Consider the following 25,680-nt stretch of genomic DNA (forward strand, 5'->3'; position numbering starts at 1 on the left):
CACACACACACACACACACACACACACACACACACACACACACACACGCACACGTAAACATCAGGTGGGCTGGGCAGAGGCACACAGGACCGGTGCATGATTCTCTATCAGCTAAGTGTAAACAGGGGGACCCATGCTACCTGAGGTCTCTGGGTCCCCCGGCGCAGCTACCTCTCCCCAGCGGATTGGTCCTGTTCAGGAGCAACTCCCACACAAATGCCAGGCAGGGTACCGAGCACACCCACGCCAGCCTGGTCGATATGGCACTCTCCCCATCCCATTCCAGGCAACAGGCTCTTTGGCTTAGTGCCTCCAGAAACACCAGCAAGGGGCAGCGGCAGCGGCCACATCTGCTCCCCCGGCAGGCCCCAGCCGAACAAATCCTGAGAAAGCATAACCAGTAGCGGGCCTGTCCCTGCCAGACCCCCACAAAGGATCAGGCCACGGGAGCCTGCTGCAGTAGCCACACCGTGCCCACACCATCCAGGATGGCAGGGGCAGGTACGTGGTTTAGATCACAAAGCCAGGAGCTTCCAAATCTCTTTTTCTAACACTCACTATAACTGAAGGGGCTGCTTGCCCACCCAGCTCCACCCAGTGCCGCTGTCAGGAAGCCCAGGGTCCCTAGTTGGGATGAATCAACTCAGGAGGGCTTGCTGGGACAGTACCCAAACTCAAGGGGTTTGGCAGTTGTGTTGGCACCAAAGGCTTAGAGCCGTGGGGTCCCTGCCCCAAACACCTCCATGAACCACTCATCTGCCCAGGCTGATGGGCGTTGCAGCATCTCCAGCTGGACTCAGGTGGGAGCCACAGAGCAAGCGGCCTCCTTCCTGGACAGTGTGTTTGGCACTGACTGGCCCCAGGGTCCAGCCCCTTTCTCTGTCTGGCCTCAAGCCAGCACACAGGGATGAGACAGGGCCTCTCAGGCTGGAGCTGCACCTAGGTCGGGCCTGGTGGAGTCCAGCAATGGCGTAACGTACTCTTTCCTTCACAGCTAATGAGAAGACAACAGTGATGGAGTGGGGGTGAATAAGAGGCCTCAACAGCTGCCCTTGGCAATGGACAGCCCAGGGGCTAGGCTAGGAGGCCTGTGGAGGGGTGGCCATGAGCTGGATGAAGTGGTTGGGGTGCTGGGCATGGGAGGCACCCATCCATGGGGTTATGGCACATATGGGGTTTTCACAGAGAACCGCCTGCAGCCAGGCAGGTGGGCCACGGGATGCACAGGCAGGTACAGAACACACGCGCAGAAGAAGGCTAGCCTTGCCCGCCTCTCGGCTTAGATCAGGAACCTCTCAGCATCAGGAAGGAAGGCAGGCTCTGGGAGGCCGGGGGGCCCACAGCTTGCCCGTTGTGGGAAGCTCATGAGAGGCAGGGCTGGCAGCAAGGTGTCCACCGAGGCAGGTGAAGTTGAACTCTGAGCTGTTGGCCTGGCTTTCCCAAGTCCTGGCTGACTGGACCCTGTAGGAACCCTGTTTCCCATGAGCAAATCAAGGTTCATGCTGGGGTCCACAATGGCATTGATGACTGGAGGAAAAAAGCAAGGAATCAGGACAGTTGAGACTCTGGCTATCAGCCCTCAGGGTTGCCCTTACCTGCCCCAGGTCGGGGCCACACCCACCTTCTAGCTGCTTCTGAACACGTCGAAGTTCCTTCAGGATGGAGCTGATTTCCTGGAAAGGATAGAGAGGAGGTAGGCCACAGCAGCAACATGCAGGGGCCTCAAGTCCTGGTGGACTTGGAGTAAGACTGAGGTTGTGGCTCACCAGCTCAGCAGAGCCCATTGGCTGGGGAGCCCGGGCCAAGGAGGGTCCTTCTGTGTCTTACCTTGTTGGATGTCTTCAGGATGGGCACTTCATTCTCAGCATTGATTCTGGCCTCTAGGTCCTCCCATGCCCGGCCTGTATTCTGGAAGAGGATCCTGGGAGGGGAGCAGGGACAAGGACAGTGACAGAGAACACAGAATGGCACCTCCCCAGACATCTCTCTTGCCATAGTAAAGTTGATGCCATCTCTTGATAGAGTTAAGAGGAAAACTGAAGCCCAAGGAAGGAGCATGACTAGCTACCTGATGCTCAAGGAGGGAATAACTTAGGTAGGGGCAGCTGAGATGGAGATGAGGGCTGGAGAGAGGAAGTAGGAGGACCCCAACCTCGGGGAACAGTGCAGGGATGCAGAACCTGGCTACCCACATGTGAGCCATTGGCCTGCACACTCTGACACCGATGATTAGACCCAGAACACGTGACCCTGTTGGCACTGTACCCCAGGACTACCCACTCACTTCATCTTCTCAGCAAGATGCTCCGTGTTTTCACGAATGGCATGCGACAGCTGGGACACCGGGTTTAGCATCAGGTTATCAAAGATCACCTAGAAGGGTCCACGCGTTAGCATGGCTGCAGCCCCCCCCAACTCCCTGCCCCAGCTGGCTGGCCTCTACCTCACAACCCAGACACTGTCTAAAACACGCCCCGACCCGCAGCCACATAGTGTGGAAAGGGCACCGTGCCTCCTCACGGTTCCGAGGCCTCGTTTTGTTGGCCAGGGCATCCTCACGGCTGTTGTTCATGTTCTGATCCAAGTTGTGAGAGTTCATGGAGCCAGGCGGCACCTTCTGGAAGTTGAGGCTGGCCTCTGGAATGCGCTGTACCAGCTGCAGAGAATACAGCCAGATGTCATGGCTTGCCCGACACCCACTCCCTTGGAAGGAGACGGCTGAGCCTGAAGACAAGTCCCCACACCACAAGCTCCCAGGGACAATGTGTGGGCTCTTATCTTAATAGCCCTCAAACGGAAAACCACAAGGTGGCCGAGGGGCCTGGAACTCACCTCTTCCCGGGCTGAGATGGTGGAGGCAGGGGTGTGGGGCACATTCCCAAGTGATGGGCTGCGAGTAGGTCCTGGTGAGCCCAGTGAGTCCCCATCCCCGGCCACATCATGAATCTCCCTGGCCAGGATGGCCACATCTTTCACTAGTGTCTGGCTTAGCCTGTAGCCAACAGGAAAAGACAAGTTCTGCCAGAGGTCCTCTTGGGGGAGCCTCAGCACACAGAGGTGGGGGGGCATGCACAGTGACTTAGAGCAGTATGTCCAACTCCACTCTGTGCTGGGTAAAGGTCTAGGCCTGGAGTGTGGGGCCTGCCAGAGCTGGGCCTGGGGAAGGGTCCTACAGGAAGAGTGAGTAGGGACCCTCCCAGACCTTCTCCTCTTCCTGCACACCACAGCCAGACACTGTAGCTGTCAAACCCCCCCCCCCAAATGGATACAACTCAGCCACAGAATGTGTGGGTACCACCTTGGTGAGCAGGGAAATGGGGGCAGGGAGGGATGCCTGGAGACCATCATGCTGCCTGACTCCAGGGGTCAGAGTTGGGTTGAGGGGCCTTCTAATATGCCCGAGAGCTAAGTTCTGATCACACCATGGGGAACACGTCTCTGTGCTGTAGGACCTGCACGAAGCTGCCCCAAGGCCAGTGTCACACCTGCCCCTCTCCAGAAATGCCTCATGGTCCCCCACTGGGCTGCCCAGGCTCCTCACCATCTCCTGGTCTGACACTGAGACAACACAGGAGCAGGTCTCTCTGACTATAGGTGACACACAAGTTCTAAGTGTTCCACCCCTGCAGCTGCTGCCACTCTTGGGTCCTTTCTATATAGAGGACACTGCACCAGTCTCCTGGCCCAGTAGGCTGGATGCTCGAGCCTGAGAAACCCACAGAGGCCACGCCTTTTCCTGTTCCTCCTTCTGTGAGGCTGAGACCTGGGGAACCTCTGTCCTTTTCCTTGTCACCCACGGGCCATGCATCCTCCTATGGCCCACATGTGCCTCCAGGAGGTCCCCTCTTTTTCAACCCATTTCTCTTACCTGTCCCCAACATGATCTCAGTCCACCACACTCAGTTCCTGTCTGTGAGATTACAGTGACTGTAAACCCATCCCCATATAGGCCACCATCCTGAGGGCCATTTGTTACTCGTCGCCTTCCAGTTTCCCAAGAGCTCTCAAGTTCAGCATCCTCCACAAAACCCCTGAGGCCCACATAGCTTCTGGGGGTCCTCTACAAGCCTTTCAGGGCCTGGCCATCAGGGCACTTGGCATAGATCAACTAGGCCCATCCCTGCACAGCTTTCCCCAGAAGGCACCCAGAGAATGACCATGTGAGGAAGTTTATTTAGAGTAAAAACTGTGGTTACACTAGTTCCTGGAACTCAAAATTCCCCCACCCTCCTAGACAGACATCCATCCATCCACCTAGCCATCTACCCATCCATCACACATCCCTTCATTCATCCATCCATCCACCTTCTTTTGTTATGTTTTTCAGGACAGGGTTTCTCTGTGCAACAGCCCTGGCTCACCTGGAACCTGCTTTGTAGATCAGGCTGGCCTGGAACTCACACAGATCTACCTGCCTCTGATTCCCGAGTGCTGGGATTAAAGGCTCGTCACACCTGGCCTCACCCATCCACCTTTATAAACCCATTTATCACCCACTCATCTATTCACCACCCACCAAACAATCTCCAAGCATACGCAGGGTCAGAAGCCAGCCCAGCCTCGTGTCTGCCCTTGGCAAGGGGAGGAATCTGTACCCGGCCCTGATGGATCACTCACCTAGCAATCTCTGCGATTTCTGCTGTCTGCACGATGAAGCCATAGGGGTCAGGCTCTTCCTCATCCTCGTCTGTGTCCCGGGGGCCCGGGGCCTGGGAGCGCGCCCGGGCAGAGCTGCCGGCCCTCGGGGTCTGCGTGGCTGTCGAGGCACGGGAGCGTGTGTGTTTAGGGGAGCTGTGGTGGGACCCATACTCCTCCTCAGAGGTGGACGTGTAGTCCGAACCCTGCTGCCTCCGCCGCGTGTCTTGAGTGAGGGGGTTGGTTTCAAAAGCGAGAACAGAACAGAGAACACTCAGTGCCTCAGTAGCCCCAGGGTCCCTCGGGACGAGGGCTCTGTGCTGCACGGCAAGCTGCATCACAGGTGTTCCCAGAAACCCCCAGCAGAAGCACCCCCAGCCCAGAGGACATGCAGGGCCAGGGACCAGGCACTCCTGAGGCCAGAGCAGCATCCAGGGGGCGGGGAGGGGTCAGGGTCATAGACAGCTGTGTCTGATGCGATGAGCACCTCCTTGGACACCAGGAAAGGGTGCTGGGTAGACAATGATGTAAGCCACACACAAGGACCAGCTGTGGGACTACACAGCTGGATCACCAAGTGGGTGAGGTCAGACCACTGTCAGCCCAAGCCAGGTCTCTGCAGCTTTCATCAGACCCACATCCTCCAGTATGGCTGCCTGGGTAGGATCTTAAGACTCCCTGGCTCAGGGCTGTTTTTTGAGCCCCAGGCAGCGTTGACAGGAAATACACTTTGGATGAGGGGTGGATGGGGCCAGCATGCTAAGCAGTGCTGGCGGGTTAGGGACAGCAATTTCTGTGTCCCCATCCAGTGGGCCCAGCAGGCAGGTCTATGAGAAGATGCTGGGAGGCCCCAGGGGTAAATGGAGTCAGCCAAGAACAGCAGGGCCAAGGGATGGGACTGCAGCACCTCTGCTCAAACCAATCCACTCAATCCACTGGGGCACGGCACTCCTCCTCGATGGGGTGGGACAGAGGCTACCCACACAGGACACCAGCCACTCCTAAATGGGGCCAGCTCCAGTCTGTCCCTTCTTACTATACACGTACGCAGCTCAGAGGGCGGGCAGAGTTCACTGTTCGTGTGCACTGATACAGCCCTCTCAGGTCATGGGTTCTGTGGCCATCCAAGGATGTCAGAAAGACTCCCATTAGACAGACACCCTTCACTGGGCTTCAACACAGGGGACAGGGAGCATAGGACTTTGGGAGAGCCTTTCTTGGGTCCTCAGCTGGGCAGTTGGGGCCCCTACAGAGTCACCAGAAGTGCTAGCCTGGTGCAGCGCCAACCTCAACCCCAGGCACTGAGGCCACTGGGGAAGCACCCTGGGGTGGTCTTGTGCCACATAGGAGCCACGGGCACAGCTGGCCAGTGCACGAGTGTGCAGGGTCTACAGCGCAGGTACCCAGGGGCTCAGCTGCTGCTGGCCGTCCTGCCTACCCACCAGCCCACTACCCGTCACCCCACACTCACTGGAAGAATATCTGGCACTGCCTGGGCGAGCCCTGCTGAAGGGTTGGCGGGGGCCTGTGTTGGCAGCAGTAGCAGCAGCCTTCTTGGCAGCGGCACGGGCCTCGGCTATCGTGGGCTTACGGCTGGTGCTGTAGAGCTCAGCACTTCGGCCAGAGAAGCCAGTGCGGGCAGGGGCTGTCTCAGAGTCACTGGGCCCTGTGAAGGAGCCTGCCCGCTTGCGGGGCATGGCCAAGATGTCCAAGCGTGTCAGTTTCTTGGCCTGCTCAGGGGCTGGCCGGTTTGCTGGCTCAGGGTTGACAGCGGTCCCCCGTTCACCGTCCACAGCCTCAGTGTCCGAGGCATCCCCCAAACGGGCCCGCCTGAGCCGGGAGGCCCTGGTGGGCCTTGGGGTGGACAGGCTGTTGGAGCGGGTCAGGGCCTGATGCACCTTCTGAGCAGCAGTGGAGGTGCGGCCTTGTTCCTCCCGGGCAGCTGGGGATGGTGGGGGAGCCACGGGTTTCCTGCGAGGCCCTTGTCGACCTGCCACAGTGGCCTCAGGCGTCTCGTGGTTAGAGTTGGGCAGGTGGGCAAGGCCAGAGCCTCGCTCCTCTTCGGGCCAGTCCAGAGACCCTCGAGACCCATGGCCACGCCGCATGGCCAGGCGCCTTGACGGCTCTCCTTGGCCCGAGTCTGCATGGCCTGGCGGGCGATGCTGTCTCTCTGAGAGCCGCTCTCGGGCACTGCCCTGGGTAGCACCCCCTGGGTCTGGCATCGCTGGTGGAGACAGCAGGGTCTCCTTTTGCGGCCCTGGAGTCTGGGGGGTTGTTGGGCTCGGTCCATTCTTGCCGCTGAGCAAGCTAATGGTGCTGGCTGTGTCCACATCTGAATCCCCGGACAAGGAGTCCTCTGGAGGCCTGGGGGTGCTGCCCCCCCCGCACGCTCCTGCAGACTTGGAGCGTAGTTGGGCCTCCAGGGCTGCCAGGGCTGTCTCCGTCTCCTTCAAGATCAGCTGAGTGTCCTGCGTGTGGAAGTCCGTCCGCGAGGCTCGGGCTGCAGCCAAGTCTTGGAGGAGCGGGTGGCTGGAAATGTGAGGGAGCTTGCCAGGTGCTGGGGGGCCACTGGTCGGCTCCTTGGTGAAGCTCTCTTGCCGGGCAAAGGCCAGAGCCTCCTTTGGCGGGGCCGGGTCAGGCTCTGGGGAGCGCCCACTGCGTAGCTGTATCACCATCCTCCCATTGGCACTGACGTGGAGGCTGTCTCTTGCCGAAGGGCTCGTCTGGACTATCCGTCCCGGGCCGTCCACCTCCCCAGGAGCCACAAATGACTTCTTGGGGAAGGTGGCCTCTCCATTCTGATCACCAATGAAGAAAGAGGTGGGGGCCAGCTCCCCAGGGGCCCTTGGTGAGCGCCGGCCCCTGGCCCACGCTAGTTCCTCCTGCCGGTCTGTGCCTGGTTCTGGGCCTCGGCCGCCATCTGACCCGCTGGCATCACTGAGGCTATCAGGGTCCAGGTCTTCTTGGCCTATAAGGCGGTTTGCCTGCTCACTGCCAAGCTCCGGTGGCCCTGCGCCACTCCGCCTGGCAGCTTCAAGACTTGCTGGGCTATCAGCCCTGTCACTGGGCAACTGAGGGAGCAGTCGCCGAGTGCGCACAGGCAGGGGACCCTCAGGCTCTCCAGTTCTGCGCCCAGGACCGTCCTCTGCAAAGCACAAGGCCAATGCAGTTAGAATGGCCACAGAACTTCGGGACCTATAGAGACACAGAGCCCCAACCCCCTTCCAGGCACAGGCTGAGGCAAACTATGTCTGTGGTCCACCTGAGACCACCTTGGTGTGACCCCCAACCCTTAGAGAACTCTGGGCTTACATACCTGCCAAGCCAGCGTCTGAGTAGCTGTCAGCTAGGCTAGCCCATCGGGAAACCCATTTCTGACCCCCAGGGGAGCCTGGGACCAAGAGGCTCTGCAGAGAGAAGGGCAAGAAAATATATCCATAAACCCTGAATGGATGCCAGGAGCTAGAAGAAAGCCATTCACGCTATAGCTGCCATAGGCAATTCCCTCTGCAGAAGCAGCCAGGAGGACCCCGTGACCTTCCCTAGGTTTTCGTGACCCCAATGTCACTACTAAATCAGGACTCAGCCCCAAATCTGCATCTATGACCCTTCCTTTTCTACCCTGACACTGCATGGGGTGGCTGCACAGCCTTGTACCTGTTGCTCCATCTGGGGAGCCATGCCCGGTGCTCGGGAGGCGAACTCTTGCAGCAAAGCCATCCGCTGGGCCATAGCCCCATCAGTGGATTCATCTTTGTCACCTCGGATGACTGGACGGAAGGTAGCTGAGGACACTCTGGAGAGTTCAGGAGCTTCAAACACCCCAAAAACCTGCCAAAAGGGGATAGCACTGAGGGTCAGAGGGGCCTGGATCTCCGCCCCCACAGAGATGCTGCCCGACTATTCAGCTGGGCCCATTCTGAGAAGGTAAGAGTCAGAGCCCAGTGGGACCTCCCTCCTCCAGGTCCTCTCGCTCAGCTGGACCGGACAGATGATATCGCAGCAGCAGGCCATCATTTGGTTCCCCCACGTGACCATCAGCCCTGGAGCCCCTCCCTGGTCCACAAGCCCCGTCAAGGTACCATCCGGCCATATACTGGTCAGGATACCTGGTCGATCATCTTCCGAGCCTCCTCTACTTCTCGGTCTTGCGCCTCAGTCTCGATAGTGTAGGTGCCGGCGTCGCTAAGGCTGTCGTCTTCCTCCTGCCTCCGCGCCTTGGTCAGCTGAGGGTCAATGGGAGGCGGTGGGGTGGTTGAGGGGGTCACGGGGCTGGCCCCCCGTGGTGTCAAGGGGGCGGGCAGCACCGGAGGCATCTTCTCAGGGCCGGGCCTGGGGGCCGGGGAGCTGTCCCGCATACACTGGGCCATGAAGTCCTGGGCCAGGCGGGAGCGGCGCCCCACACTGCCAAAGGGGCGGGTGGAGGCTCGGGGGACGGGGGAAGTGTTGCCCAGGCGCTCCTCAGTTTTCTCTCGCTTGAGGGAGCTGGCCCTCTGTGGTCCCGAGCTGCTGCTGGGGGCAGCTGCACGGACTGTGACGCCAGGACGCTCTCTGTCAGCAGCCCCAGCGGCCCGGCGCTTGTCCGCCTTGGGGTCTGTGGGTGGGGCGTGTGTAAAAGACTGTGAGCGTTTCTTGCGGGGTGTATCCTCGTCAAAGAACTCGATGACAAAGGCTTGCTGGTTGTGCAGCAGCTCTTGGGGGTCCCTTTTGATCTGCCTCTGCAGCCGCACCTGCTCCCCACCGGCCTCTGTTGGGGCTCCAGACACCGAAGCCGAAGCCGCCTTGGCCAAGGGGTCCTCTGAGTCGCTCTGTGTGCCATCCTCATGCTTGTGGCCTGTGAGAACCCTTGTTCATCAACATACAGTGAGCAGCCTTGGGGAGCCTCCCCGCCCCACACCCACAGGGAATAGATCCAAACTGACCCCGTGTGGAGGGAGGTCCTGCGCCACCTGGAGCCTAGCACGTGTGACTCGGTGATGTGGAAGACGCTAGACACTGCCCCGCCCCCAGGCCAGGCAGGTGGTTCTCAGCCAATTCACTGGAAAGTGAAAGTCAGCCAAGCCACCTGGGACCTCCCTGCCATGGTGTGGAGACAGGCAGACCACCTACTTAAGAACTTGCCCAGATGCCCAGCAGGCACTTACCCTTCAGGGTACGGGTGTGGACAGGAAGGTCGCTTTTGGTGCTGTGGCGGTCATCCCCTGGGCCATCCCGGCGCAGCAGGCTCGGATCATTCTGCACCAGCCAGTCCGCTACCTTGGTTTCGGCAGAGACCATCTCCACAGGTGTGGCCTCCTTGCTTGGGGGCCGCCGCTGGCGCAGGGAGAACTTGGTGATGTGGTCTTTGATCTTCACCTTGCCTGGGCTGCAGTCATCAAACTCAATGGTGAAGGAGGCGTGGCTCTGTACTACAGGGGCTGTCCCGCTACCACCTGCCTCCTGGTCCTTTGTGGGCACTTCCTGTGTTGGCATCTCGGGGAGCCGTGGTGGCTGTGGGGCTTCCTTGGTGGGGATCTCGAAGTAGCTGGGCTCACGTCTGAACGAGTAGTCCGGAGGCTCGGCGGGAGCACGGCAGCCGTCTAAATCACCATCTTGCTGTGCCGCATCTTTGGGGTGCTCTGTGAGGAGGGATCCTCAGGCCAAGCCTCTAAAAGGCCACCCTGCTACCCTCTACCCCAGTCACAGCTGGAGCGCCGAGGCTCACCTGGATAGGGCTCCTCCTGGTGCCGGTCTTCAGCTGGAGTGGTACTGTCGTCCTCACCCCACCAGGAGGGCTGGCCGTACAAGGGCGTGCGGTAAGCTACCGCCTCTGCAGGGGAGTTTGGAACTTAGGAATAGGGCCAGTCTACCGACCAGGCCCTGGGCTTACTTCCGGCTGAGACCTGCAGTTACTCAAGGCCCTGGCCAGTTGGTGACCACTCTGGGTGACCACTCTGTTTCCACATCTGTGGGTAAAGACGGCCACTAGCCCTGCCTGGGCCTCTCTCGGGTGGTGACGTAGGAAGGTTCACCTTAGGAGATACAGTCTTTAGGGGCAGCCTGTCCTGGGCAAGGAGGCTGCATTCTCTGCCTTACAGTACTCAAAGCAGCAAGAGCCCATCAACAAGGTCTGGCTTCTTCTAAGGTTCTATAAATAGCTCTGCCATAATGGGTGGCCCTAGGGCTGAAGGCCACCACAGTCTCAGTGACCCACTATGACACTTTGGTGGGTTTGTTTTAATGTCTGGATCCCTGTCCAGAAGTTAACATTCTAATTCCCATGAATCTAGGTTTTTAGCTCCTGTCTGGGCAAAAGCAGAGTCAAGTGCCCCAGGGCAGAGAGTTGGCTATAATACGCAAACAGCCCTGGCCCCCCAAAGCCCTTTCCATTTCTGCTGGGTCCAACAGCCACCAGAGTCTTGGTTACTTGCCCAGCTGCTCACACCAGCAGGCAGCAAGAAAGTCCAAAGGCTGGGTTACCTGTCAGCCAGCAAGTCCCTTGGTATTTTGTGCATGCTGTCTTTTCCTCCAGGGACCCCATTCTCTACAAAATCACCATCTATTCCTTACACAAATAATGGGTTTCTTCATGGCATTCCCCTGTGGCATACCATAGGCACTGCTCTTATTCCGCCATCCACACCCAGGCTGTTGCCCTGACTACTGGGCCTAAGGACCTCATTCTTTACCCAGTGCTGGGCAGTGGCTCTTGAAGCAGCATGCCTCTGCCACTGAGCAGGGCTCTCCAAGCTGCTGGCTCCGAGCCTATCCTGGATCCTCCAATGTGCTGTGTCTGCTCTGTGGGAAACTCACTTGCCCAGCTGGCTGCACCTGCTGTAGCCTCAGGGACAGCCCCAAGCCACTGTCACCAGCTGTGTACTCACAGCCTGGACACTGACAGGTGCTCTGAGCAGGTCACATGGCTTTCTGGAAACCTGCCCAGTCCCCAGCAGCCTTCCCAAAGACAAGCCTAGGTCACTGTTCAGGGCACACCCGCATCCCAGCTACTCCGTGTGGGCATGTGGGCTGACCCATAATGCACAGCAGGTGTTGGCCAGGGCTGGGGCAACGAGGTGACCTTCCTGATGCAGAAAGAACATGAACCTGGTTGCCTGGAAATCCCTTCTTCCGCCTAGAACATGCCCAGCCTACCACTGCACACCCAGGCAGGACTCATGCTTCCTGTTGCTGTGCTGTGTGTCCCTGTGCCCACCTAGACTCAGATGGCGCTGCCCACCTCTGCGCTACCCCCTCAGAACATACAGCAGACCTTACCTTGCAGTCACCTGTCTCCCCCCCCCCCCCCCACAGCCCCAGAGGCCATGTAATCTGCAGACTCAGGCCCAGATTCCTGACTTCAAGGAATTTAGTCCTGCCTGTCTCTGAGCTGTGGCAGACCACAAGGGTGGCCATCTGATGATCCATCAGCTGATGGAAGCTCCAGGGTCTGAGAAAAGCAGGCATGCCTGGGGAGGTATGTGCATTCCCCCTCTAGGGTGCAGACACATAAGACAAGGCAGGGTTAAGCAGGCCTGGGCCCTGACTACTGAGTTGTGTTGTGAACTCTCAAGCTGGGGTGAGGAGTCACATGGGAAGGGGGGTGGGAAAAAGTAGGAGAAGATGGTATCCAGAGGGGCAAGGGGAAACAGGATGGAGACAGACAGGCCTTGGGTGGCTCTATATGTTTGTTCTTCTCCTGCCCATCCTGGTCCTCACACCCACAGCCTACCTGCTCCATGTCTCCGGTCCCCTTTCTCCGGCCTGAGTTGTGAGGACTCGCAGTACGGCGTGTGCTCCGGCAGCACCTCCCCCCTCTTGGGGGCAGAGACCTTGACGCTCACCTGCAGCTGGCTGGTGTACTTCTCGTGCTGTGGGCAAGCACAGGGTGAGGGCTCAGGGTGAGGGCTAGTGTGCCAGCCTTGGAGAGCCTCCCAGGCAGCCCTGCCTCTCCCACAAGAACAGAAAGAATCTGAGACTAGTCCATCTGCTGGGTAGCTGAGGATTCTAGGCCCTGTGGAGGATGCTCTAGTTCAGAGCTAGGCCGAGAGCTGGAGTCTGCTTCTCTGGAAGGAAGGAAGCAGGCAAGAATCACAAGGGCAGAGCCTCAGAGACCATCCTCCTCCTGGCCCCACCTGAAACAGGCCCTTGGGAAGGTTAGCCACTCAGGAGCCTAGCTGCAGGACTCTACAAGTTCACTTAGAAAATTGGGTAAGGACACACCACTCCCATGGTTCACCCAAGAACTTAAAGCTCCGTGACCCATACAAACAAGGGAAAGGAAACACTAGGCTGCCATAGGATCCTAACTCCCTGGATGAGGCTCCAACCACTGTGACCTCAGCAGTCTCAATGACACCAACCCAGAGGACACACTGGTGGCTTCCATTTGCCCTCTACTTCCTGACACCCCCCCCCCCCCGTATCCTCCCCTGCGTGGGTTCAGGGCCCAAGAAAGAGTGCGGTCTGGCTTTCCACCTTGCTGGGCCCACTGGTGGCATATTCTACTCCCCATGGATCCGGGTCTCCTGCTGGATGACCCCAGTGTCCATCCACATCCATGGCTGCCCAACTTAGCACCATGGGCTATCTCCTGAGCCACAGACCATGTTCCACCCACTACCTGACTTACATGGTCCAAATCTTGTAGGTATCTTGTAGGGTTCAAAAGCCCCAACTGTTCCAGCCAGCCAACCACTCAGCCTTTACCTCCCCAGCTGTCCTTACCACCTGTTGCTGTGTATAAGCCTGAGGGTAATGACTACTTTTCACCTGCTGGACTGGGACATCCAGCAGGACAGGTCAAGCAGCCCTGATTCATGGCACCTGAAGCCAGCAAAGGGTGTCTCAGGAGCTTGGGGAAGGTGTCTTGGGGAGATGCCAAAGCAGGAGCAGAGAATGGTAGGCTGTGGGGCTCAACCCTCACAGGCAGGGGTCCCACAGGGGGGCTTTCTTAGTCCCCGGCCTCCTCGATACTGACCTTGAGCGCCTCCTCAGGGACTCGGTGCTGCACGCGCTCTAGCACATACATGTTGGAATGTGGCTAAGTTAAGGAGAACACAGCATGGGAGGAGCAGGAAAGGTCTGTGGCTGCACACAGGTGAGCACTGTCGTCATCAGTGCGAGTAGGTGGACTCAAATACTCCTGGAGGTGGAAAAGAGCCCCTTCTCGGGGAGGACCAATCACGCCCCACCATAGAATATGCAGGCTTCAGAACTCAAGGTCAAACCAGGACTCTGGGTTCCAAAGAGTAATGGCCTGTTCCTTAGCCCCTTGGTGACCCCAGGCTGAGCATGCAGACAGGCAGGCTGAGGCTGGGGTCCGGCTGGAACACCACAGAATGCCCTTTCAGCAGAGGGAGCCCAACCTCAGGTAACCTCTAGGCCTGAGGGCCTTAGCTGTGACTTAGAAATCCCCTAATCTGCTTTAAGACACAGAGCAACTGTGGCCTTGGTCCTGATGGAACCAAGTAGGGGAGTCCTTCAGGGAAGGATATCATAGCCAAAGCGGATGACATCATTGAGCTTCAGTGTGATATACTTCTGGTCTGGGATGCGCACGTCATTCACAAATGTCTACAGAAGAGAGGGGAAGAGAAGGCCTGAGCAGGTCTTCCTTGCCTTACTGTGTTCCTGGCTCCCTATCCTAGGAGCCAACCTCTCAGGCAGCAAACCCTTCAGGTGGGAAAGTCTGACTGGGACTGAGGCCCGATGCCCCAGCGATCCCACCCAGCCCGGTGGATGGCCTACTTGTTCCAAAGCCCCAGCAGGAAGGGCTGCAATGTATGAAGGGTGGAGGAAGGGAGTTGAGGGTGATGCTAGGCCTTGGCCCCAGGTTCACACTGAGCAGGCAGAGCACACTGGCGTGACTGTGGGTCGCCTGCACAGGGCTACACGAGCAGGAATGGCTCAGAGTCTGTTTTCTTATTGAAAACAGGGATGGCCTGTCTTCACGGAAAGAAGCATGTCTAGACAGGGCAGACACAAAACCCCAGAGAGGCCACCTGTCCTTCCAGCTCCTTTCACCCAGTGCCTCACTCACACAGTCAGGGCCTCCCTCCTTCCCTAGTCCCACTCAAAGAACAAAAGGACACACGCTCCCTTCCACAAGTGGGGTTGGGCACAGCTCATTGATTTTGGGGGGGAACTCATTTCCTAGCTTTGTGCCTCCCTAGTCCAACAGAGCTCTGGCCTCTATGGCTGAAGAAGGCCTCATCTTCAACCAACAGGAGCTCTGGACAGGCCCTGGAGTGGAGGGAGCCAGGGGTGGGCATGACTGTGGCTGGGGGAGGCGGGGACCCAGCAACAGCCAAGCACACTCACCCCATTGAGGCTGCCCAGGTCCTTCACCCAGTGCTCATCACGGTCCTGGTCGTAGTTGATGACGGCATGCTGCTTGTCCACGCTACGGGACTGAGGAAAGAGATGATGGTCCTCAGGTGCCCCGCCCCAGGGCAGGGTCCCCATGTTGCCGAGGTCTATCGTTATACCAGCACCGGTGGGCCTCAAAGCTCCTGAGCAGCCCCCTCCCAAGAGTGCAGTCAAAGCCACCCAAGTGCCACAGGGCTGTGCAGGGCACCAGAGCCACTCCGTCCTATTGCCGCCCAGGACCCTCCTTCCATGAGCACTCTCCCCCGTGCCCCGTTTCCAGGGCAGGTGCTGGCTCCTGCGTCAGTGTGGGATAGCATGGACACCCTTGCCTTCTGAGAGAGGCTGTTCCCTCCCAAGGGCAGGCAGGGGAGGCCAGCCCACACAAACCTCGAGATGGGGACACACACCTCTGATGGTGCTCACTGATCACTCGGCTCCCCCACCTAGCTCCCGCCGGCCCACCCGAGCAGGGCCTGGCTTGCACCTGCTCGTGCTGTGCCCAGGTACTCATTAAACAATGTATGTGGTACCTCCCCACTCCACATTGGTTTCACCTTGACCTGACCACCGACCTGCCCAGGACCCTCCCCAGGATAGTCACCGGATCTTCACAGGGTTGAGCCCCCAGATCCTATGCCCAGGACATAGGCAGCAACAGGGTCACACTGCTTGCTTAGGTGCTGTCGGCGCGGGTCCACATCACCAGTCTACGAAGCCGACTATGTCAGCACCCCGCCTCCCTGTGCTCATTTCCATCCCCACAACACTTGGGACCTGTACTGTGAGGGGCAGTGGCGTCTGCCTGGCCCATTTCCTGAGGAGTTCAGCCTGAGAGATGACAGCAAAGCCAATCAATGCTGGGAGACTGCTGAGCTCAGGTAAAGCATATACCCCAGGCTGGGCCTTCCAAACCATGAGCTCCACCTCCAGAGCACACTGGTGAGGGCCTGTGGTACAAGACAACCCCCCTCCCACCCCATGACAGGATATCCCAGGGTATGGGCTTCTCAGCTCAGAACTCAGGGCACAGGCCCCTCCAGCTGCCCACCACTATGGCGCAGCCTCTCTTCCTTTCAGGTACCATCATCCTGCCCTGCCCCCAGCAATAACGAGTCCATTCAGGGCCAGCCATGTAGCAGGGACTGGGGAGAGGATTTTCATGGGCTCTAGCCTAGCCCACTCTACTGCTAGCCATGTGACATGGCAGAGGAGACTTTGTCTCCAGCCTCAGAGGAGATAGTAGGGGAGATCCTAAAGACAGGACTGCAGCTGGGTGGGTTCCAGGTGGACCTTAGCCCAGCCTCTATGGCCACTGCCGCCTGGGCAATAAGGCCCCAGCAGCGCCCCCCCCCCCCCCCCCCCCCCCCCCCCGTGTCTGGCTTGTTCACGATGACAGGCTGTAGTGAGGTAGGCTCTGGGGGAAGGGGCTGAGAGAGGGTCACACATCCTTTCAGGAAGTGCGTGGGATTCAAGGGCAGTGTCCAGGGGTGACCATCCTTTGGCTGCCTCCCCCAGAGTAGCCCACATTTCTGCTAGGGACATACAGGTTAAGACTTGGCCTGCTCAGTCTCTCCCCGTGACCTCCCCAGGCCTGTCCTGACCTAGTTCACCTGTTCCCAAAGCCACAGGCTTCTGACAGAGCAGGTTGTTGGCCCTGAGATGGCCAGCTCCATCCCCAAGGCCCATATTGGGCTGGCCCAAGTTTCTTGTCTATAGCTGTACCTACAGATATTTGGAGGGCACAGGGCAAACACCTGGCCAGATATCATTTCATTTGCTTACCAAAATCCTAGCCTATACCTAGCCACGTGCCTCCCTGCCAGACACAAGGGCTCCAGGGGTGAGAGAGGGCAGCTGCTTCAGGGAAGCTCAGACTTAGGGCCAAGGTCCAGAAAGGGCAGGGATGTGGGTGTAGCCCAGGCTTAAGCTAAGGCCTTAGCTGCTGGCCTAAAGTGGATGAGATGGCAGCTTGGATTGACCCCTGAAGCACTTCAGGCTGACCACTGCAGGCCTGAAGCCTCACCCACCCTGCACCCGATGACCCCCTCCTCCACTCACCCTGGACACCTCCAGGCAGTTCAGTCCTCTGCCCTCCAGGATCTTTCCAGGAATGCCCATCCTGGCCATTCCTAAGGGTATACTCTGCTAGTTTCTGTATTCAGTTGGTTTCAGTCTACATCCAAAACATGTTCCCTCCTCAGCTTGGCCTCACAGTCCTTGCCATCATCCTGACTGCAGCATCCTGACCTTGCCCAGCCCTGAGTAACTTCCTTAGCCCCCACGGCTTGCATATCCAGAGACCCAAGGCTCCGGAGGCCTCTCCATACCCCCTTCTTTCTGCCAGGCCAGACAGGCTCTAGTCACACCACATCCTCACCGAGGGTGGGTTCCAGCCCCCCTGATGCCATTCACCTGGAACCATCCCCTCCCTGCACCCACACCGCCTCTCCCCATAGCATCCCCCCTACCCTGACCTATTTCCAGAACCTCTGTCTTGACACAGCGTTCGCATGAGCCCCTACTCATAGTGGACTTAGAAGCCTACCAAGTCCTAGGACTGTCCTTCATGACAAATTCCTCTCAGATTACAGAAGAGGAAGGAACTGAGCTGCCTTCTTGCCACCCCCAGCCAGGAATCTCCCATCACCTAGGACCAGTAGTAAAGTTCACCCAGCCACAGCCACATGCTCAGAAGTTAGAAGCTGGCGCAGCCAGGAGACGCAGCTCTGGGTGCAGCACTCAGGACTGGTCTCAACTGGAGACTGGAGAGGAACACTGAGCCAGAGAGTGGACACACACAGGCGTGCGAGTGGGCAGCAGAGCACCAGGCACACACTAAAGGAAAAGTTAATGGCCTGTGCTTACTTAAAATGTTAAAATGATAGGTTTCTAAAATTCACGCCTGGCACCCTCCCTCCATGGGAAGAGCCCCGTCCTGGCTGTGCTGACCCCGGCAGTGCCACACCCAGGGCTCTGGGCATGCCTTCCTGCCAGCTCATCACCAGCATAACCATAGCAGAGCTATAGGCATCCACAGCAGCTGGCTGAACTTGCTCTGTGAACAGGGCCTCTGAGGCTCCTTGGCTCTGGGATGTGCTTTCTGGGTTAGGGTGTCACACAGAGCCAAGGACAGCCAAAGAACAGAGCAGGTGGAGGCAGAAGCCAGCTCTCCATAAGCTAACAGCACACGCACGCACACACATATATATCATATATAACACATTAAAAACACAAAAAACAAAAAGATGCTTGCAGCCAAGCATGGGGTTTAATCCCAGCACTCAGGGAGGCAGAGGCAGACAGATTGCTGGCCAGCCTGGGCTACAAAGTGAGTCCAGGATAGCCAGGGCTACACAGAGAAGCCGTGTCTCAGAAAAACAAAACCAAAAGCTTAACACCTCATGTATGTACACATGTGCTCCCATTTACCTGATACTGCACGTCATGAATAGGTGCTGGCTCTGTGCCAGGCCTCCTCTGAGGGTACTGTGCTGGACAAAGAGCAGGCCTGGAGAGCATAGCCCTTTGGGAGCATGCGGCTACTGGAGATGTCTCTGCCCCCAGCACACAAAACAAAATTCCTCAGGCCCCTCTGCCTGGCTGCCCAGCTCTGCTAGCTGCCCCTCTGCCCTCCCGAGGCCGACTCTGCAGCGGGCCCTCCAACTCCTTAAGCGGAGGTCCTTTCCTCACAGCCCTGTTGACGGCCCCCTCCTCACTGCCCTTCGCTTGTGTTGATGTCTGGTAGGTCCTAGTCCTCCAAACCCACCCATAGTGGCATCTGCTCATACTGAAGCAGGGTTTTGTATTCCTGTGGCTGGCCAGGGGTGTGGGCTGGCACAGGGTAGGAGTGGGGTGAGCGGACACCAGAGGGGAGACCCACAACAGGGAAGAAGTCTCTCTAAGAGCCGAGGTGAACAGGAGCTGGCTGGGGGAAGGGAACAGGGGCAATGGTGGCCCCTGGCAGAGATGTAGGTAGAGGGGACAGAAGAGGAGGACAAGTCTAGGCTACTTTGAAGGGTCCCAGGGCCGCAACAGAGCAGCCAGAGCAGCCCAGGTGCTGGGGTCAGGGCAGGTGCAAATGTTATGTAAATTCTACTAAAGGGGAGCTACCAGGAAGAAGCAAGCCCTGGGGCTCCTTATTATGGGATGCTCCACAGAGAGTGAGGGGGTCAAGAAAGCCAGAAGGAGAGCAGAGGCCAAGAGGGTGAGAGGAACAGGTGGCCTGAACAAGGGTCAGCTGGGCATGGCAGGGCAAGGCCTGCTGCAGGCAGGGGTGCTAGGAGGGCTCCAGCTCTGCACTCATCCTATACCTGCATGACCTCCAAAGCCCCAGCTAGCATATGTAAAAAGAAAGACACCCCTCATAATCACATCCCTCAGGGACAGGGAGGACAGAAATGCAGGGGCGCCCAGCCTGGGGTTACCCCGCATGGAAAAACTGCTGCTGTTCTGGTCCTGTTCAGGGCTCTACCACTAAGAAGCTCAGAAATTAAGCACCTGACCCCAAACCTTCTCTGTGTACAGTGACCTCTGAGTAAGAGCCCTGGAGGAGGGTCCAGGTATAGGAGAGAGCGCCTGTTCCCGGTCTCCAGCACCCCAGCCTCACTCCAGCTACCTCAAAGTGTTGCCTGTTCCAGGGAGCCAACCTGATGGCTCTCGGGAAGAGAGCAAAGCCACCGCCAAGGCCATGCCTATATGCAGACCACATCCTGAGGGGGCAACCAGGCGGCCAGGGCTGTGGGTACAGGCTAGGAGTGCAGCTTTCAGCTCCTACCTGTTGCACGGTTTTCGTACTTTCAAATGAGCTATTTCCTCTCCGTGAAGCCAGTGTCATAAATAAATAAGCTTCACTGTGTATTCTTCCAGTCCCTGCACTCTCTCACACTCCGCAAACACTGCTTGGTAGAACCTACATGACCCAAACGGACCTTACAGGGCAGATGTGACTGCTCCCCGCTGTAGAGTCATGAAGAGACAGGGACTGTGCTAAGGGAGGGGTGGGTACCCACGGTTAAGTTGTCAAAGACAGGCAACTTCAAAAGATAGCACCTTCTGGCAGGGTCCCCATTTGGCATAAAGAGTGAATAAGTTACCTCAGGCATATTTTATAAGGATCATGTCCTGGTTGTTTTCTTTTTGTTAGTTTGTTTTTGTTAACCTGACACAAGCTAGTGTCAAATGGAAAGAGGGGCCTCAATTGAGAAAATGAAATCTGTCAGATTCCCTGCATACAAGCCAGGGGCATTTTCTTATTGCTAATTGATAGGGAATGATCCTGCCCACTGTGGGTAGTGCCACCCTTGAACAGGTGGTCCTGAGTGGTAAAGAAAGTGTGCTGGGCAAGCCAAGAAGGGCAAGCCAGTGAGCACTGTTCCTCTAAGGCCTCTATTTCAGTCAGTTCCTGCTTCAGGGTTACTCCTTTTGTGATTGAGTATAAACTGTAAGGTGAAATAAACGCTGTCCTCCCCAAGCTGCCTTCGGTTATGGTTTTTAGCACAATAGAAGCCTAAGACAGACCTAATTCCCATGCATGAGGATATCTCTTAATATCATCCCACTAGGGCTGGAGAGATTGGCTCAGCGGTTAAGAGCACTGGCTGCTTTTCCAAAGGTCCCGAGTTCAAGTCCCAGCAACCACATGGTGGCTCATAGCCATCTGTAGTTAGATCTGGTGCCCCCTTCTGGTGTACAGGTGTACATGCAGGCAGAATAATATATAAATAATAAGTAAATAAATCTTTAAAACAAAAACAGAGGTAGCATTTTAGCCAGGTGCAGTGACACATACCTCTAATCACAGCACTCAGGGAGGCAGAGGCAGGCAGACCTCTGTCAATTTGAGGCCAGCCTGGTCTACAAAGCGAGTTCAAGACAGCTAAGGCTACACAGAAAACTGTCTCAAAAACTGAAACAAACAAATCATCCCGCTAGGGGCCAGAGCTAACATTTAACCTTTGAGGGACATGAACTCTAGAAAGCAGCACAGGGGCTATGCAAGCCATGGACAGGGACATCAAGGCTCGCTGACCATGCTCAGCTCAAGCTCAGCCTACTCTCTGGAGCCTCACACACCCAGGAGTGTGCAATATGGCCCCTACTACACGTGGGAGACTAAACACAAAGAAGATCCATCTAGGGGCACTGGGCAGCTGCTCTGAGCAGACCCTTTGCTGGACCAGAAACCCTATCCTGCAATGCCCAGTAGCCATGCCTAGAGGCCTAAACACAGGGCTGCTCAGATCTCAGGTAAGAACACAGGGGTCTGTCCATCTGTAAAAGCCCAAGTGACCATGCATACCATCAGGACGTTCATTTCCTTCTCAGAGTCCCATGATGGGGAGCGGAGACCAGAGGCTGGAGGCCAGGATCCCGTGCTCTGTGCTGGGGTGGAAGCAGTCCAGGACTGCAAGAAGCCTAACTCATTTGTAGCCCTAGGTCAGGATGGGCTCTGCAGGTCAGTACCCCGCCCACGCCCACGCCCTTCATTCCTAAGCCAGATACATGAACCCCAAGAAACCTAACGCAGGCTCTGAAATCCAGGCAGCCCAGCCATATCACCCTTTCTAGTCCGGAGAGGGGACCCATCCTGTCAGGGCACACGATAACATCACCAGTACTATCCACCATCTGATCACGTTTGAGAACAAGCCCTTCAGGACGGCCCTCGGCCAACCGCTATGGCAAAGCAGCAAGGACACAAACGAGCCTTCTTCCAGTACCTTCTGAGATGCTCCTCAGCCCCATCCACACAGGATACCTTCTCAGCCTTCCAGGAAGCCTGCACTTTCTTGTCAGATAGGTCTGACACGAAGGAGCAAGAACCCAAGTCTTTGACCATTCACTCAACACTCCTACCCATGTCCACCTCGGGATCTAGGGCCCAGGCAATGAGGGATCTCTTCCTCACTGTAAGGCCCCTAAATCACCTTCCGAAATGGAAGGGAACCCCACTCACCTGCAACATAAGCTCACATTCGTCGCGGCCCACGAAGATGAGCTCCCTCGGGAGCCGGTGGCGGGTGCCACTGCTGCTCACCAGGAACCATGATGTGACACTCATCTTGGCACTGAGGAGGCCAGCCTGGCCCTGTGGAGAGACGGCCAACAGTGAAGATCCCCAGCCTGGACTTTAGTCCCCCAGATATACGCAAGACCAGCACAGATCTGCTCCTTAAAAAGCTCGTGGCCAAGGTCTCAAAGAAGGTCTCCTTTGTGCTCCAGGCCTCACACTCTTTTTCTCTAGGTGACGGTGGCCATGCTGCACGAACCATGAGGAAGAGCTCCCAGGAAGTACCCAGCACAGCCCACTGAGGTCTCCAGGACATACACCCTTACCAGAGGGTCTGTGTCCCTCCAGCAGGCCACTCTACAAATCCCGGGGCAAGAAAGAAGTCTTCGGAGCACAGGACCGGCTCCATCACCACAGAGCCCAGTACGACATGAAAATTCAAGCCTTGTTCAAACACAGGAAATGAGCTTCAAGAGCAGAGCATGAGCCCAAGCATGGGTCTGTGCAGTGGCTCTATGCTGGCCTAGTGGTCCAAGAGGGCAGTCTACAGCTACTGAGTCCCGGTGCAGCACAAGCTGTTATTCCGTGAAGAACAACTAGAGTGGCCGGGTTGGGGCTCGATGGCATAGCACTTGCCAGGGGGTGCCAGGCCCTGGATTTGAACCCTCATACCTTAGAACACACACACACACACACACACACACACACACACACACACACACACACCTCACAAGAGAACAGCTGAAAGTCAGGAGACTGCGCAACAGCAGGAATAACTAAGCGACAACTGCTTCCACTTCATCAGGGAGTAGGGCAGCAGCACGGGACAGAGGTGAGGGCAGGGCCACAGTGTACATGATGAGTACAGAAAGACTGTGGGTTCACCATGAGGCTGGCCAGGTAGAAGCCATCACTGACACAGGAGCAGCCGTACAAGGCCCTCCCTTATCTCTCTGGAAGTATGGACACACACAACATACATCTCAAGAGGTCACACTAGTGATCCTAGGGCCCAAAGCCTATCCTGCAATGCCCAGTAGCCATGCCTACAGGCCTAAACACAGGGCTGCTCAGATCTCAGGTAAGAACACAGGGGTCTGTCCATCTGTAAGAGCCCAAGTGACCGTGCATAGCCTAGCACTCCGTCAGGATGCAGGAAAAAGATGAAAAAAGAAAAAAAACCTGCATCAGTAGAAAATAGCTCCATGTGTCCAGGAGCACACCCCCTACCAGACTCTGGGTCCCCTTGTCCTTAGGGCCCAGCTTCTAGAGAGGCAAGGACTAAAGGGGCGAGACTTCAGTGTCATTGCAGCTCCCAGGACACAAACCTCATGGGTCTCCCAGAAAGACCCAACCCTACTGCCAAAGGTGTCAGGGCGGTTGTGAAGGCCCCTAGAGGATCAGTGAGCCTCCCAGCCCCACCCAGCCCCGATGTCTCCCACACTGACACCACCTGCTGCCATCTCACTGTGGACAGCAGGCACGGGGACTCCCTCAGAGGAGAGGGAGGCCAAACCCCAGAGTCTGGTCATGGGGTGACCACTGCCACTGCCAGTCCAACTTAGAAAGGCTGTGGAGCCAGGGCTTGCTGGAGGAGGTCTGGGGCTGGGCTAGCCCGGCTATCGTTGCTAGGAGAGAGAATAATAAACACCCCAAACTTGTCCCCTCAGCTGCGCCAGCCAGAAGAGCCACCACCCGAAGGTGAAGGAGGAGGTGGCTGTGGTGATGCGGATGCTGAGGAGCAGAAGGAGGCAGGGAGCAGCCCAGTGGTTGAAAGAAGCAGACAGAACGAGGTCCCCTCCCGGCCGCAGAGGCAGGCCCAGAGGAGGCAGGAAAAACAGGGAGACGGTGGCGGCTAAAGGGAAAGAAGGAGAGAAGAGAAGGAAGACGGAGGGAGGGACCACAGGGGGAGGGGGGCGCACCGGGCAGCCGGGAGGAGGCGGGGAGGCAGGCAGTCAGGCGCGCCAGGCCCAGAGGGGGAGGGAGCGGCGTTGTCTCCTGAATCAGCGCTGGCCGTGCCCGGGCGGGGACCCGACGCCCAGGTCTACCCACTCGGCAGGCCGCGTAGACATGCGCGGGGCCAGGCCTTGTCGCCGATGTCAGGCGGTCCCTCCCGGGCGCGCGCAGACCTGAGCAGCATCGGCGAGCACTGGCCGGGCCAGGTGTACTGGGCACCCTCGTCCAGCGCCCTCCTCGCCGCCGCCTTTGTCCAAGCCCGCCCAGCTCCCGTGTGGCCCCGAGGCGCGCAGGTGCCATGCTGGAGGCCCAGGCGCCGTGAGCGCAGGGCTGGCGCGGCCCCTCCTGCGTCCTACCTGTGCTCCCGCCAGGGCCGCGGCTCACCCTCCTGATCGCTGTCCGGCCCAGCCCGGCCCTCCGCCCGCCCGGCCGAGCGCTGGGCGGGGCCGCCGCCTAGGACATGCCCGGCGCGGCCCGCACGCTGGCGGCAGCCCCGGCCGAGCCCACGGGCAGAGCGCCGGACCGCGGCCTCGCGCGGCGGGTCCCCTGACGTCTGCGGCGGCACGCTCCGCCCCGGCGCGCCCCGCCCCCGTGTTGCCCCACCCCTGTGTCGCCCCGCCCCCCGGAAACCAGGTTAGGGAGGTCCAGCCGCAGCAGGTGAGCTGGACTCTCCAGCGCCCCCACAGAAGCTGCGCGCAGCTTCACCGGTTCTGTCTACCGAACCCCGGCGCACCCGGTCGGGCAGCCAGAAACTGGCTTTGTTCCCGGCCCCGCGTCTCCCCACCCTGCGCACCCTGATCCCCTTCTCTCCTGCTTCGGCTCCGCCAGGGCTGCGAGACCCGGCGTACAGCTGCCCAGCGTCCTGTCCCAGAGCTGAATAGTTAACACTTAACCACATTACAGAAGCCAGGGCTCCGGCCATTCTCCCAGCCGCAACCTTTGGCCTTTCAGCTCAAGGAAGCAGGATGAGTCCTAGAGGCCTGTGCGCCCGGCTGGGGCACCCTCAACGCTGCAGAGCAGGCCATGGACATGGGACAGGATGGTGGGCAAAGCCGCCAACCTACCTGGAGTCGCAGTGGGCTAGGCGGGGAGGGGCGGGGAACTCCGAAGGTGCTCCCACTTCCTAAGGTAAGTTCTCACTGGCCGCTAGCTGGTGCCAGGTGCAACAATGAAGATATCAGGTGTCCCTCTAGTGCCAAGGGGGGATGGGATTAGCGCGGGGCGGGGCGGGGCGGCTTTGGAGAAGTGGTGGAGGGGCTGTCCTGAGTGCATTCCTGCATTCCTGTCGAGGGGTAAAAGTTAGGGCCTTGGCGGAAGTGGGATGCCCAGCAGAACTCCAGGCCTGGGAATGTGGGCTTTGTCCTGCCAGGTAGAACCGCATGAACCCAGTCCACACAGCCCCTGCCCAGGCTCTACAGCCTGCAGTCACAGTTAACCAGTCCTGCCCTAGAGAAGGAGGTGGAAGGGGCCCTACACAGCCAACCCGCCAAGAAAAGGCAGGTAGAAAAAGCTTCACAAGAAAGTACCGTGTTGTTGGACCCTGAGGGCTTACAGTAGAGGCCCGAAAGCAGGAGCCTGAATTGTGGTCTGGGCAGAGAAGAAAAGGCCTTGGATGCCATCCCAAGGACAGTGGGGCACAGGAGGTTTGTTCCAGCTGAGACCTGATCAGATGAAGGCCTTGGAGAGGGCTCTAGAACGGGAGTACTTTGAGGGGGAGGCCAGGACTCCAAAGA

At 58.1% G+C, this 25,680-nt stretch overlaps 1 protein-coding gene across 3 annotated transcripts; it reads right to left on the reverse strand.

The window, feature by feature from the left end:
• Positions 1–6: 6 nt before the first annotated feature.
• Cep170b (centrosomal protein 170B) lies at positions 7–25,070 on the reverse strand. Of its 3 annotated transcripts, none has more exons than XM_055592884.1 (19): positions 25,012–25,070; positions 21,938–22,069; positions 14,935–15,024; positions 14,107–14,187; positions 13,592–13,648; positions 12,344–12,482; positions 10,340–10,444; positions 9,780–10,253; positions 8,745–9,469; positions 8,293–8,466; positions 7,952–8,042; positions 6,107–7,780; positions 4,618–4,861; positions 2,833–2,992; positions 2,513–2,656; positions 2,285–2,373; positions 1,828–1,921; positions 1,622–1,673; positions 7–1,527 (listed from the first exon to the last, which is right to left on the reverse strand). In XM_055592884.1, the coding sequence occupies exons 2-19, from the start codon at positions 22,040–22,042 to the stop codon at positions 1,280–1,282; spliced, it is 4,746 nt and encodes a 1,581-aa protein (XP_055448859.1). In that variant the 5' UTR covers positions 22,043–22,069; positions 25,012–25,070; the 3' UTR covers positions 7–1,279. The 3 variants fall into 3 exon arrangements, with proteins under 3 accessions (XP_055448859.1, XP_055448860.1, XP_055448858.1); XM_055592885.1 differs by lacking the exon at positions 25,012–25,070 and adding an exon at positions 24,304–24,507 and having other exon boundaries at positions 4,618–4,756; XM_055592883.1 differs by lacking the exon at positions 25,012–25,070 and adding an exon at positions 24,304–24,507.
• Between the last annotated feature and the right edge of the window lie 610 nt (positions 25,071–25,680).

This window comes from Psammomys obesus, unplaced genomic scaffold (assembly GCF_907164565.1).
Source record: "Psammomys obesus unplaced genomic scaffold, mPsaObe1.curated_primary_1811, whole genome shotgun sequence".
Taxonomy (NCBI): domain Eukaryota; kingdom Metazoa; phylum Chordata; class Mammalia; order Rodentia; family Muridae; genus Psammomys; species Psammomys obesus.

What these genes read in the sequence shown, in the direction of transcription:
- Cep170b (XM_055592884.1), bottom strand. Translation starts at nt 22,042, where the DNA reads ATGAGTGTCACATCATGGTTCCTGGTGAGCAGCAGTGGCACCCGCCAC. An exon ending in GGACCGGAGACATGGAGCAG is followed by an intron (nt 10,445 to 12,343) that starts GTAGGCTGTGGG and finishes ACTCCCCTGCAG; the next exon opens with AGGCGGTAGCTTACCGCACG. An exon ending in TGTTCAGAAGCAGCTAGAAG is followed by an intron (nt 1,528 to 1,621) that starts GTGGGTGTGGCC and finishes TTTTTCCTCCAG; the next exon opens with TCATCAATGCCATTGTGGAC.